General features: G+C 59.4%; 1 protein-coding gene across 4 annotated transcripts in view; it reads right to left on the bottom strand.

Annotated features, from left to right (window-relative positions):
- Positions 1-327: 327 nt before the first annotated feature.
- PRDM15 (PR/SET domain 15) overlaps positions 328-14717 on the bottom strand; it is a 43823-nt gene continuing 29433 nt past the window's right edge. For all 4 annotated transcript variants that reach the window (XM_079101125.1, XM_079101126.1, XM_079101124.1 and 1 more), the window contains 12 exons: positions 14456-14550; positions 12146-12277; positions 11131-11265; positions 10659-10822; positions 9810-9889; positions 9463-9582; positions 7268-7399; positions 5057-5140; positions 4572-4747; positions 3058-3138; positions 2268-2477; positions 328-1055 (listed from right to left, as the gene is read on the bottom strand). In XM_079101125.1, the coding sequence (XP_078957251.1) occupies positions 579-1055; positions 2268-2477; positions 3058-3138; positions 4572-4747; positions 5057-5140; positions 7268-7399; positions 9463-9582; positions 9810-9889; positions 10659-10822; positions 11131-11265; positions 12146-12277; positions 14456-14550 (1886 nt within the window). In that variant the 3' untranslated portion in view covers positions 328-578. The remainder of the gene's footprint in view (positions 1056-2267; positions 2478-3057; positions 3139-4571; positions 4748-5056; positions 5141-7267; positions 7400-9462; positions 9583-9809; positions 9890-10658; positions 10823-11130; positions 11266-12145; positions 12278-14455; positions 14551-14717) is intronic.

Raw genomic sequence — 14717 nt, 5'->3', positions numbered from 1 at the left:
TCACGTGACCGCTTGCCTGTGACGGACTCGAAGGCCAGGGCCACGTGCCACCGGGCCCATCCACACGTGGCCTCAGTCCACAGCTGTGGTAAACTGGGCTCAGGCCACATTTTGAAGAGAATAAGTTACTTTAACTTCTATCTGCTCACTTGCCAAAACGTCCTCCAGGAACGAGGAGACAACCAAGTTCTCTGCATCGCCCTGTGACTGCCCCGGGTGTTTTAAGGTAACAGCGGGGCTCCGCAGGACACAAAGGAACGGCCTGTGCTCCTTGCGATCGCCCTTGGGAACCTGCTTCTCCCTGCATGCCCCTCCTCCAGCCCTGCCACTCGTGCCTCTGAGGCCAGCCACAGGACCTTGGTAAGGCATCTCTGGCAGGGACCGTTTCCAACTCTGCCTGCCGGGTCACTTCTGGAGCCAAGCTGATGGACTCCACGGCTGTGGGAGCCTGCAGCCAGCTCTGCAAAGCCACGCTGACCTCGCTCACCATGCACGGTGCGCATCCTCGCTCGGTTTGGTGCCTGGCAACACGTCTCAACGCCCAGTCCCCTGGCTCGGTCCCAGCTGTGGCGGCGTGCTCAGTAGCTGTACATCTGCTGCTGCTCGGCCTGTACCTGGGGCTGCGCTGGCTGCTGTGGGGGTGCCGGCGGCTGCGGCGGCTGCAGCACATCTGTCTGGGGCACTGCCCGCCAGGTGAGCGGGTGCTGCTCACTGAGCTGGCTCCCCAGGGGTGTGATGGAGTTGACCAGGGTGGTCAGGTTGATGAAGTGGGCCACAGACTGTGGGCTGGAGGCCTCCGGTGGGGGGTGGACCTGGACCTCGTGCTGGCGGTTGTGCAACATGGCGGAGCCACTAACCGTGTCAAAGGTCACGGTTAGGATGGAGTTGTCCAGCTGCAACTGGCGTTCGGGGGTGGTGAGGTGCCCCACAGCCACTGGCTGCAGATTGGTAAACTGCGTCCCAGCTGCAGTGGTGATGGGGGTCACGGTGATGTTGGTGAGGCCGACGGAGCTTGATGGGGCAGTCACATTGGGGTCCCCCAGGGTCACCACCACCTGGAAGAGAGACACAGAGCAGGGGACAGTGAGCTGCTGCTGCTGAGGGAGAGTGAAGCAGGCTCCCGGGTCACTTTGGTCACAGTGGTCACCACCCCCACCTGGGCTAAGAAGCAGATCGGCTGCTGGTGAAGGGGAACCAAGTTAATTTTGTCCTGGAAAAGGGAAACAAGATACAAAGGATAATCATGGAGGCAGTGGCTCAGAACACAGCAATGAGGGACTCCCCTGGCCAGACAGGAGAGAGAAGCCGACGTGGAACAGAAAGCTGAGTCTCCACCAGTCACCTTCCAACCTCCCTTGCTGATGGCAAGTGAGTATTTGTTATGGTTTGGCTCTGGAATGTTCCCAAAGACGTTCCAGGTTTGGTCCCCACTGGTGGCGCTACTGGAGGTAGTGGGGACATCAGGAGAGGCCTGGTTGGAGGAAGCAGGTCACTGAGGGTCTGCTCTTTGGAAGGTATGTCTGTCCCCACACCCTGGTCTCTGCTTTCCCTGCAGCCACGAGGTGACAGCTTGCCCTCTTGCAGTGCCCACCACGATGTTCAGCTGGAATGTTCTCCCTCCTTACAGGCCAAAGTGATGTGGCCAAGCAACCAAGGACTAAAACCCAAGACCACAAGAAAAAATAAAACTCCTCTTTTAAGTTGATTTTCTTAGGTATTTTGTCACAGGGATGGCAAGCTGGCATGACATCCTAACCACAGGGCTATAAAGGAAAACGTGGCACCTGAAGTACCCACAGCCAGAGGAGGGAAGCAGCTCTCCTTTTTAAGCACAGCGCCTGAGGGCAGACAGGTATAGGAGCTTCCGCAGTTGGGGGCACCCCGTCCAAAGTGGAAGAGTGTGGAGAGTGGGCCAGCGGGAGACCAGGCCTCAGGAGCAAGAGCGAGGACGTCTGAGCAAAGCAGAAGCCTCTGTGGGAGGAGGCGGCCAGGCCCCCGGCCGAGCTCCACAGCCCAGGAATGGAGTCCCACCCCTGTAGCACAGGCCCCATCAACAGTGACCCATGTGACGTGGTGGTCAGCACCTGGCAACCTTTCAGGAAATGACGCCTGTGTGGACAGCAGGACACCAGGGAGACCCGTCCCACGGGGTCGTGTGTGGGCTCACACTGCCAAGGTGCTGGCGTCCTGCACGTGCAGACGCCGTGCGGGGGGAACTGCTCCCGAGGTGTGACGGGCACCTGACTGAACAAGGGGAAGCCGCAGACCTGCTGAATGCTCTGCACTGCAGAGTTGGTCTCGTCGCCCACGCTGCCTGTGAACTCGGCCTCCTTTTCCGAGTACTCGCTGAAGGCGGTGTCCTCGGGTGCCGGTGCGCCTGCCTCCTCCTCTGGCTTCTGCTTCCTCCTGTGGCTGCGCTTGGCAGCTTTCCCGGGCTTCCCTTCGGCCAGTTCTTCCTGCTCCAGGTTCAGCTCAGGCTGTGGGAAGACCAGGTTCAGCGACTGACAGGCCAGCGGGCCAGGTCCAGGTGGTGGCCAGAGCAGCCCTGCACCGTCCGTCCTGGACACAGCAGGTGGGTGGTGAGGCTCTTGGTCGGAGGCGAGGCTTCCAGATCGGAACCTCTTCCCAGGGCGACACGAGTCTACTGCAGCCAAGCTGTGGATGCATCTGAATGGGCCTGACCACGGCCACTGCGGGGGTGGCTCCCTGGTGGCAAAGGTGCCCACACAGTCCCGCCCCCAAGGGCCTCCGCAGGGGTGGAGGGCAAGTCAGGCTGTGGCCAGATCCTCCCACCAGGCCACCGTCCTGGGGCGGCCAGGGCAGGGGGCTGGTGGGCTCTCCACTCCTCCCGAGTTCCTGTGCTGTCCCGTGCGACTTGTGCCCCTCAAGGTGGATGGACCAGCAGCCGCCTGCTGAGACGTTGGGCATGTGCCTCCCCTGCCCCCCTCTGCCTGTGGCTCGGGGCAGAATAGACGTGGCTGACTCGACGGCCTTCACCCGCACTGCGCTCGAGGCCTGCGGAACGGCACGGGGTCTCGGACATAGCACGTGGCTCACCTGCACGATGCCGATGGAGGAGGCGTCGATGGTGGTGGTCTCAGGCAGGTGGTCTAGATCGTCAATCCTCACTGCGAGCACCTGCGGGGGCATGGGACAGTGAGCAGGGACGCTGCTCCACAGTGGCTGCCAGTGACACGAGGAAGCCCGACCCGGGCCACCTGCCACGCCCCGGGGAGCTACTCCCTGCTGTGCGGGCTGGCTCTGAAACTCGCAGCACGTGCAGGAGCCTCCTCGCCCTCGGGCTCTGGCATCCCACGTCCTCTCGTGCTGTGCAGCCACGCAGGCACCCTGTCTTCCCTCTGCTGCCCTGTGACAGGCGCTCTTGGCAAGTGGGACCCCAGAGCACCCATGCCCCGCAGAGGAGCTGGCGAGGCAGGAGCAGCAGTCGGCCTGCGTCTCCCATGCCTGGCTCCTCGGCTCAGTGCTCCTTCCGTCTGCCTGCTTGTTATTCCGCAGCAGAGTGACGCCCCTCCCCTCGGTTGGCCCCCGCTGAGCAGTGTCCTCACATGTGACGCTCATGCAGGGACTTGCCCCTGTGCCCACGGCTCTCCCGCCAGCTCCAGTGTGAGCAGCCTGCCCATGTGGCATGTCCCTCACTCTTGCTTCTGTGGTGAGTGCACTTGTTAGGTCACAAGGAGGGGACACAGTGCTGTGCTGACAGATGTGATCAGCTGTGGGACCGCAGGCTGCCTGACTGTCCGTTCCCCCCGCAGCCGAGCAAGCACCTCCACGGTTTGCTCTGCGGAGGAAACCCTGAGGCGGAACCCGGGTGGGCAGGCTGACAGACGGCAGGGCAGGGTGTCTCTGGCTGGCCCTGCGGGTGGCTGTGGCCTGTAGCCCAGTGCGGCTGGGGACACCTGTGCTCGCCCTCCAGCTCAGGGCCCAGGGGAGGCTGAATTCTCCGCGTTTCTTAGCGACACGAGTTCCCTCCTCCCAGGGTCTGCCTTCCAGCACGCGGTTCCCTCACAGTGGACGTGCGTTAAGGACAGTGAAGCTCACACCCTCCTCCAGCTTGCCGCTGCACCTCTCTGACCCACAGAGGTCCTCGAGTGTGGTGTCAAGTCTAGCAGTGTTTTGTCCCCGACGTCCTCTGCCGCTTTTGTTTAGAGGGTCTTCTGTGTCCAGGAGGGGACACCTGTTCCCTGCACATCTCTCTGACGCAGGCCTCACTGGACCTTCTCCAGGAGGGCTATCGGGGGCCAGGCTGCACTTCTCCGTTTCTCCCTCCCAGTCTCACTGGGCCCCCACCCCGGCACCACGAGGGGCCCCTGCTTTGCACTTTAGTCACTTCGATGGGAGGCACGCTCAGAACCTGGCACAGGTCACGTTGGCCCTCCTCTGTCCGAGCCGTTCACCCAGCACCACCTACTCGGCAGCTGGCACAACTAAAAGGGGATGTGGCCAGGCCCTGCCCCAGGAACTGGGGTCTGTCAGCAGGACGAGCCAGGCACCGCGCAGGTGTCTGCAGAGTGCAGGCAGACCCAGGCCAGCTGGGCTGGCGGCAGGCTCACCTCGGGGTGCTTGCGCCGCATGTGCCTGCTCATGGAGGCCCGGGTGGACACCTTGGTCCCACACAGCTGGCAGCTCTGCGCCTCCACCTTGTCGTGGGTGAGCTGCACGTGCTTCTGCAGCATGTACTCGGTGACGTACTTCTTGTCACACACGGAGCACGTCCACTGCTTGCCCACTTCCCACGTGTGCACAGGTGGCGGGAGAAAGAGGTGCAGGTCACTGGGGGGACCTCCCTGGACCCCAGCCCCAGGGAGCCCACATCTGCCAGCCCACTGCCCCCCCCCACTGCAAGAGCCGCCCACCAGCTCAGGCCCCAGGGGCACCAGGCCTGAGACTGTCCCCCAGGAGGCCTCTCCTCTAGAGTGCCACCCCGCTAGTCCTGGGGCTCAGGGACACTGTAAGGTGGCGGGGGCCCCGGAGGCCATGGGCAGCACTGAGCACCCTGCAGAAGCCGGCGCAGCCAGGGCGCTCCTCCGGAACCCACCTGTGTGGATGAGCTTGTGGGTCTCCATCGTGTTCCTCTCGCTGAAGGTCTTCCCACACAGCTCGCACATGAAGTCCTTGATCCCTGCAGCGAGAGGCGGGCTGAGTCTCCAGGCAGGAAGCCTTCGCTTCCACTGACCGTCCCAGAGGCCCCGCCCTTGTCACGGTCTAGCATTTGAAATGTCTCTGGGGAAGGCGACTTGCCAGAAGACGGAAAACAGTGAGTTTCCCAAACTCAACCAGAAAACTGTGGCTTTGAAAACATACCCCTCTATGATGACATTTTATATCAAAAAAATTGAACGTAGAAAAGCTTGTCTGAAGACGCAGACATGGAGCACAACCAAGTGTCAACATAGCAGCAGTGTCTTCAAGGGTGTTAATTTATCCACACCCTGCTGCGTCCAGAAAGATCCTAGGCAGCACACCACGACATGCAAGGAGAATATGAACATGCTGAGCCCAAGAGACAGCACACCTGCCGTGGTTACCCAACCAACATCCTTTTTTTTTTTTTCCCCGTACTGGGGATTGAACCCAGGGCCTTGTGCTTGCAAGGCAAGCACTTTATCAACTGAGCTATCCCCAGCCCCCAACCAACATCCTTTAAAACTTATCTGCACTAACCAACGCCCTAGCACAAAAAGATCATTTGCCATAACCAAGTGGGATTAATCTGAAGGATGCAGGGACGATTCAACACTAAATGTAATACATCACATCAATAGAATGATGGGTAAAAATCACACGAACATCTCAAGAGATCAGAAAAACATCTGATGAAATTCAACATCCCTTCCAACCCAAAACCTTGAGCAAATTAAGTGTCAAAGGATCCAATAAAGGCCTTACAGAACCAACCCATAGCCAACATCATACTGAATGTGGAGAATCAAAAGTTCTTCCTCTGAAATCAAGAACAAGACAAGGGTATCTACTCTCAATGCTCTTACCTAACACAGCACTGGATGTTCTAGCCAGAGTGGTTAGGCAAAACGAAGACAGAAAAAGCATGCAAACAGGAAGGGAGAAAATCAAACAATCCTATATACAAGAAAACCTATAGACTCCACTAAAAGACTAGCACTGATGGATGAATTCAGTGAGGCTTCAGGATGTGAAGTCGACATACAAAAAATGGATTTGCCAACAATGAACTTGCTAAGAAACCATGAAAGCAATCCCGTTCACAATAGCTACAAAAAAAAAAAAAAAAAAAAAAAAAAAAAAAAAGTAAATAAGAGACAGAAAAAGAGTGTCAACCAAGCAAAAACCTACGAATAAACTTAATGAAGTGAAAAAACTCTATAGACACTAATATAAGAAGACACTAAAAAATGGAAAGACATCCAATGTTCGTGGACTGGAAGAATGAGTATTGTTAAAACGCCCATCCTACCCAAAGCATTCAAGGATTCAACGCAATTCCATCAACACACCAGACATTGTTCACAGGGCTAGAAAGAAACGACACTCAGCTTCGTATGGAGGGGGCAGGACAGAGCATAAAGCAATCCTGAACAAGATGAAGCTGCAGGCGCCACACACCAGATTTCAGATACTCCCCAGAGCCACAGAGACAGCAAGGTACCAGCCCAAACAGAAGCCAGCAGGACAGAACAGACTCCAGAAACACGCCCACAATTTAGAGCCAACTGATTTCCAACAAGGATGCCAAAAGCGGGATCCGAGAAAGGAGAGTTTCTCCAATAAATGGTCCTGGGAAAGCTCGAGCAGGGTCGGGACCTGTCTTTCACGGTGCATGAAGACCGCCTGGAAATCACCCAGGACGGAAACGCAAGGCCTGAAACCGAAACCCCTGGAAAACAGTGCAGGTGTTTCAAGAGTGCCACCGGCACCTGATCAAGGATGAACGTCCACCAACGTGAGGAACTCAAAACTCCACCAAATACGGACAGATGTTCTGATGGACACCAGGGTGTGAAAAAACGCCGACAGCAAGAGCCGCGGGGACAGGCGCATGGAGACCACAGGAGACAGCATGGCACACCGCTTAGAAAGGCTGCCGTCCAGAAAAGAAGAGCATGGGCTGGCGAGGACGGGAGGACAGAGCCTGGCACTCTTACAGGCCCCAGGGCACCAGGGAGTGACCGGCCTGGGGCCATGGGCCAGACTCGGAAGGCGTGTGGTGAGACCCGCCTGGGAAGGGCGGCGTTGGCTGTGGTGGGCGGGGCTGGGGCTGCGGGCTCACCCGTGTGCCGCTTGTAGTGCTTCAGCATGTTGACCTTCTGCGCGAACTTGCGGTGGCACTCCTTACACTCGTACTCCTTGATGCCCTTGTGCAGCTTCATGTGGTGGCGCAGGGCGTGCTTGGTCTTCATGCCTGGGACAGAGCAGGCTGGGTGTGCGGAGCCCTCCAGCTGCCCGCGCCCTGCACCTCCTGTGCGGGGACCTCGGATGGCTCCGCCAGCTGCAGGCCTGGTTCCACCCGGAGCCACCGGAGGTTCATCCCGACGCCAGCTGATGCAAGCGTCCAGGACTCACCCGTGACCCAACCGGACACACTGGGGAAGCCGGTAGGGGCTGACCAGGACTCCTGTCCACCTCAACGTGAATGTTAATCAAGATGCAAGGACACTATGGTTTAATAATGGCTCTCAATTCAGTTTAACACGGCCGACCTAGGAGCGGAAGTAAGCCCAAGCCTCACGCACCCAGACTCAGGGGCATCCCCCAACCAGGCTTGAGTGGGGGCGGGGGCACAGGGTCTCGGTGCTGTGCCCGGAACCCCAGCAGGAGCAGCAGGGCCCAGGACTCACGCTCACGGGGCAGACTGTCCGGTCCTGCCGACCACAAGCTTTAAGAGAAGTAGGCAGTAGTTACCTGCTCTGATCTGAAAAGATCTCTGAGATGAACTGTTACGTAAACTTCCTTGTGTGTGCAGTGACTGACAAGAGGGCAAATGACACGACCAAATCTGTCATTGTAACCACCGTGAACGTGGTGACCCAGATACCAACAGGGCATTCTACCCAAGCCATCCGGAATTCAAGAAGGAGACAGCGGGATGTGGCACTTAACGTGGTTCAAATGTTAAATGTGGCTTTGGCTACACACACTTCCTGCCCTGGGCTCCCCTGGCCACAGGGCCCCCACCCAGACCTGAGCAGCATTTGAACTCCAGGGGCCCTGGTGTGGTCCTTCTGCCCCCAGGAGGTATCCCCTGCCATGACCGTCTACTGACCATCCTTCCCGTCCGTCTCCTTGCTGCCTGAGGCAGGACCCTCCAGCCAGCCTAATTTTCTAAATATTTCAACTTTGGAGGGGTTACCAAGGGAAGAGGGGTGGGGCAGCAGGTAAAAGGGCTGGGGAGCTTATGGCTCATCCATGTCCACACTCATTCCTTTTCTTTGTCCTTCTTTTTTGGGCGTGGGTGCTAGGACTTGAACCCACAGGTGCTTCACCACTGAGCTACAGCTACAGTCCTTTGTATTTTTTAATTTTTGCTGAGAGTCTTGCTAAGCTGATGAGGCTGGTTCTCCTGCCTCAGTACCCAGATCTGCTGGGGTTATGGGCACACATCACTCTGTGCTTTTTTGATAAAGCAACCAGTGTGTGATTCTTGCCCACAGCCACCTAAGGAGGCAGGAGAGCTGCAGCTGTGACCTTTTTGTGACCTTGTCCAGAGCCATGCTGGGGGACACTGAGGACCGCAGCGGGGAGGAAGAGGGAGGACCAGCTCGCTCCCTGGCTCTCACTGTGAGTGCTTCCGTCTCTACTCAGTGCTGTTTCGCAGGCACCAGGGGGCCTGGGACGGTGCACAGAATTTGGGCATTTGGGTTTTCTTCACACTTCTCTGTTCAATTTTTATAAAAGTCAAAAATAGAAAAAGTAAAACCAATTATGGAATATGAAATGCTAGACAGTCCTAATGGCAAAGCAGGTACCCCTGGTTTGTCTTGTATCCCAACAGGTGCTCGGCCTGCCCAGTGGCAGAGCCTGTGGCATCAGCAGAGCAGCCCAAGCCTTTGAGTCTGTGGGAGGACGTCCTTCTTCTAACAGGAGTGGGTTGGGATCCTAACGCCCCAGGATTCTCTTCCCTGCTCACGATGTGCAATGTTGTACTAGTGACTTCTTGTTCCTTGGCTGCCTTCACGTACTGCTGCAGACTGCTGGCTGGGTGGAGGGGCTATTCCCTAAGCGCCCACGTCTTCCCTTTCCATTAAGTGGGCCACTGAAACCCTCCGGGCGGTCCCTACCCTGGAGGAGGCAGCACCCCGCAGGGCAGGGCAGGGCAGCTCGGAGTGAGCACGCTCCTCCCCACACGCTGGGAGCAAGCACGCACCTTTCCCACCCCCGAGCATGCACCCTTCACCTGGAGGCAGCACCCCGCAGGGCAGCTCAGAGCGAGCGCTCTTCCCTGCACGCTCGCGGGCAAGCACGCACCTTTCCCACACTCAGCGCACAGGTACTCCCGGATGTTGTCGTGCACCCGCATGTGCTCCTTGAGCATGTCCTTCCTGGCGAAGGACTTCCCACACTGCTCGCAGGCGTGGCTTTTTACGCCTGCAAGACCAAGGCGGCACTTCAAAGGGTGGTCCCCAAAGAGGAGAGTACAGCCTGCACAGCACTCCCCAGGGCCCGGACTCCCTGAGGACCTGGAGGGGCTGTGCCGTGGGCGTAGGGCAGCTGGGGTGGGAGGAGCTGGGGGCCTGCAGAACACACTGGGAGCCACAGGGTGCAGTGCCCCAGCACTGCCTGCTCAGGCCCTGCTGCCGGCGGGCACAGGCTACCTGTGTGGATGAGCTTGTGGCGCTCCAAGTTCCCGATGCTGTTGAAGATGCGCCCGCAGATCTCACAGGGGTGAATGTACCTGAAACCAGAGAGGAAGTCAGGGCAGACGGGCCACCACCTCGAGGGATGGCAAGGCGAGTACGCTTCAGGCACCGGTGTTGCCACAGTGAAGCAGAAGGTACCCCATGTGACAAAGCAGCCCACGCCTCAGCTCTGCGATGGGCACAAGCCCAGTCATCCCTCAGAAGTGACTGCGTTTGAAGACCAGGACTTTGAAGATGTGATGAAGGTAAAATGAGGTCACTGGCTGGCCCTGACCCAATCTAACTGGTGTCCTCACAAGAAAGATCAGGACTCAGGCACACAGAGACCAATCCTGTGAGGACGCGGGGCAGAGACACCGTCGGCCTGTCCAGAGGGGCCGGGGGACCAGCCCATGACCCCTCAGCCTCCGGAACTGGAGGAGGCTGTCTGCTTCGTGAGCCTCCAGGCTGTGCTGGACCCCAGGTGCCACAGGAGAGCAGGGCAGCCTCCGGGCACACGTCACCTGCTGGCCCACCATGCAGCCTCAACCTCTGCCGTACGCGCCAGACACCGGCTGGCATGCGTGAAACCCAATCACTGGGAGCAAAGGGCTTCAGGTTGGTCTTCGTCTGGGCTGAGGATTGGGCTACTTTCCTCTAAATAAAAAGTCCCTCAGGGAGGCAAGGGTGAGCGGCGAGCCAGGGGGAAGCCCCAGGAATAGGACAGGACCCCAAAGCGCTGGTGGGCAGCCCTGGCCTGTGTGCCAAGCACCCCTGCCTGGCCTCACCACCCGCGCCTGCCACGGGCCACGAGCCGAGCCTCACTTCTGCACGTTGGGGTCAGGCAGGTTCTCGCGGTGGATGACCATGTGGGCGTGGTAGGTGGCCTTGAGGGCGAAGCGCCGGTGGCAGGTGCTGCAGCCGTAGCCCTTCTCCTTGTGCACCTCCATGATGTGCTTCAGGTACTCCTTCCCGCGGCCGAAGGTGAGCTGTGGGCGGGGCCGGCCGCTGACACCCAGCTCACAGACCCTGGGGCTGGGTGCCCGGAAGTGAGCCGCCCTCGCCTTCAGGGGCCCCCTGCTGAGTATAGGGGAGACCTGGAAAGGGCTTCGGGATCCAGGGGAGGAGAGGGACGGGGAAGCCATCGGGCAGTGTGCTGGTTCCACCCTGTGGGGGTGAGGCCCAGTCCCTGTCGCCTGGGCTGGGGAGACCTGGCCTTTGGAGGGCAGGCCCCTCCCGCACTCACGAGGTGCTGTGGGGTGCCAGTGCCGGGCTCAAGGCCGGCCAGCTCAAGTACCTGGCACCTCTTGCAGCTGTACTTGTGGGGCTCCGAGTCGGCACTCTCATCCGAATTGTCGTCGTTTTCCTCCGAGGAGATCCCGATCTTGCCGATGAACTCTTCCCGCTGGTGGTCGTCCATGAGCGCGATGTCCTGGGGAAGCCACAGTTCCCACCTCGGACATGCGTGCCAAGCTCTGCCTGGCCCGTGCGGTGCTGGTGAGCCATGTGCCTGAGGTGCTACGCTTGTGTCCCGGGGACCCCTGGGCCCGCCCACCCGCACAGCCACGGACTCATCACCCAGCACCCAGGTACTGTGCTCTGCTGGCCTCTGGCTTCCCTCCCAAAGGCCCACAGTGCCACGCTGTGCCCAGGGCAGGCCTGATGGAGGCTTCCTGAGCTGACCCAGGACAGCACTGAGGGCTGGGAACTCCATGACCCCGTGGCCTTTGGCTCCAACTCTATTTCCTCATTTTTCCCTTGGGCCTGTGCTGCTGTGGCCCGAATCAACCACGTCCTCCTGCAAGCTCACACCCGCCTGCTGCTCCCCCCTGGTCAGGGTCTACGGAAAGGAACTGCACTTCACGCTCATGGCTGGACTGTGTCACGAGCAAACACAGGCATGAAGGTCAGTCTGAAGGGTCCATGGTGGCCACGCTGACAAATACTTTGGGAGACAGGGATGGTCTGAATGTCTGCCCCCCCAAATTCTTGTGCTGAAACTTCAGCCCCAAGGAGAGGGTCCTAGAAGGTGGGATTCAGAGGTGATAAGGCCACCAGGGTTGGGCCCCTGTGAATGGGACCAGTGTCCTAGGACAGGCCCTGGAAAGCTCCCTCGCCCCTCCACCAGGTAAGGACACAGCAAGAAAGTAGCCTGTGAACCTGGCAGCCCTCCCCGGACACTCCGGGAAACACACTGCTGCTGCTGGGAAGCACCCCTCTGTGGACTTGGTTTTACAACACAAGCTGAGACAGACACTGCCCCGGAGGCCCACTGCACGTGTTGCCCGGGAAGGCTGGCGCGTGCCTGACACCTTGAAGTGGACGTGGATGTGGTCCCTGAGCACGTCCACGCGGAAGAACTTGCGCCCGCAGATCTCGCAGGTGTACTTCTTGTCGCCGTGGGTCAGCAGGTGCTTGTTCATGTTGCTGCGGCAGGAGAACACCTGTGGGCAGAGGAGCCGCAACACGCAGGGCGTGAGGGCTGCGCCCTGCTGTGCACGGAGAAGACCGTCACCGTCCAGCCCACAGGGTAAATGGCAACCAGGCACAAGAGCACAGGGTGATTTCTCCTCGACTCTGAGTCCCAGCAACTCTCCACGTGTGAGAAACACAGTCGTCTCTGCACAGGATCAGTGACCCGTCGGGATGCCTGCTCACACCACAGTCCAGCACGAGCCCACCCCATCTCGCTGTGGCTGAAGCTGCGCAAGGGCTTCCAAGGGCACTGGAGGGTCTTGCTAGCACGGCACGTACCAAGGAGCCTGGGCATCAGGAGCAGCCGCAACTTCGGGAAGGTCGGTGCCGGAGAAGGACCTTACCCCGTGTGTGGGGCACGTGTACATGCCCCCGTGTCCCTGATGTCCTGGCACGCCCAGCTAGAGAGACAGGCGTAGGCCCACTCGTCCACCCCACACTCGTCCCCGGGGTTAGCCCCTGTGCCCACCAGCAGAATGGAGAATAAGGCAGGTCGCAGAGGCCATCCACAGAACCCTGAGCACCTCCGCCTGCATGGACTTTCCCAGTGGGCAGGTAACAGTGCAGGTGTCTGGAGCCACTGCCTGCCTGGTACGTACTCATCTCCTAGCTCTGCACCCCTCCACTCTGGCCCCAGCTGCAGGTCAGGTTCATGAGGACCCCCAGGCCACACTACACCACTGCCCCATGAGCTTTGGCTTGCTCTGAGGTTCGGGAAAAAATCAGAAAATCTCATATAAAAACACAGATTTCCATTTTTCCTTGAAAAGGTCAAAAGATCCAGCACTGCTGCCACATGGTGGCAGGCAGGGACCACCAGTGAGGACAGCCAATCAGCCACAGCAGACTGCGTGCCCGGGGCTGGGGCACCTGGCACGTGAGGCTGCTCCAGGAGTCAGCACCAGGTGCTTCACGTGAGCTGTGTGGCTGGGACAGTCCAGTAACGTCCCTCCTCCTGGTGACCCCTAGGACTGTGGGGTGTCATGGTGCCATGGGGGGACCTCTCCGGGAAGCTCCACCTGTAGCACCTGCCTGGATGCTGCAAAGACACAAGTCCCCTGAGGACATGGTCGGCACCAGAGTGACCCCAGGGAGTGGACCTCGAGTCTAATACAAGTGGCAGCATGTCCACTCAAAACCAGGTGCTCGTTTGCAAGAAACGGAGCCTTGCCTCCGTGGCCGCCTGGTGCAGAGGTGATGGCAAGCCCAGGAGGGTTCCAGCACCAGACATACATCCCACCAGATCACACCAGGGCAGCCCTGGGCCCAGGGAGGGACTGCTCACATGGAGAATGTCACTTGCGGTTTGGATGTCTGATGTCCCCAAAGCGCCTGCTAATGCAGGAAAGTTGAGAGGTGAAATGACTGGCCTGAGAGAGCTGTGTGTGACCTAACCAGCCCAGCCCAGCATGAGACCCTGGCCACCACAGGCGGGCGGGAGGGAGGTGGTCACGAGGGGCTGCCTGGAAGGGTGCCTCCTCCCTGCGGCCTCTTCCCCAGCCCCAGCCAAGGACTGAGCGGCTTTCCTCTGCTGGGCCCCTCCGCCACCCTCGCCTTGGTCCAGAGTGATGGAGTCGGCCATCCGTGGGCTGAGACCTGTGACACTGTGGCCCCAAACCAACTTCTCTTCTTCCAAGTTGTTCTTATCAAGTATTTTGGTCACAGCGGCAAAAGCTAACCAAAACAGTCACAATGGGCAGGTCGTCTGCAGCCCTTCCCCAGGAGCTCTGTCACCATGAACCGGTCACCCCTTCCCTAGAAAAGGTGGCCTGCCACTGAGCAGGGGAGACCAGCACAACAGGGCACATGACGTCCTGTGACCTCCTGCTTCCCTTGGTGCGCAGGGCACAGGCCTCACCACAGGGAAGGTCCACAGAGGTAAGCCAAGGAGCAGCTCAGCAGACAACCTCGGCGAAGGGGACAGGGATGTTGAGGAGCAAGCGCTTTGTCAGCACGTGCCCTGGAATCCTCTCTATGTGGCAGAGGCCCAAGGGACAGGTGTGAGGTGCGGGCACAGCTCAGGCAGACCCCAGCAGCAGCTGCCGCCCTGGAAACTCCCCGCGACGCTCTGTCTGTGCGCCCCGGGCTGCAACTCGGGAAGGCAACGCGCCTCCCATCGTGGCCCAATGCTGACCACAGAGCCTTACCTTGCCACACACCGGGCATCCAGAAGGTTCCTTCTTGTAGCGGACCAGGCTCTCCCCGCCAGCCTCTAAGTCCTCTCTCTTCACCCGTCGCACTCCTGAAAGTGCCCCGCCAGGAAGAGAGTGAGCACACACAGGGTAGGGCGGACGCAGCGCGGGCCTCCCAGCGGGACAGGGCAGGGCTGCCCTCAGAGGAGGGACCGACAGTGTGAGTGATGTCACAGACAGCAGCTCCCAGGGAAGGAAGGCAGCATGTGCTGCCCGC

This window comes from Sciurus vulgaris (assembly GCF_902686455.1).
Source record: "Sciurus vulgaris genome assembly, chromosome: 10".
NCBI lineage: Eukaryota > Metazoa > Chordata > Mammalia > Rodentia > Sciuridae > Sciurus > Sciurus vulgaris.
This window is presented reverse-complemented; position numbering and strand designations above follow the sequence as displayed.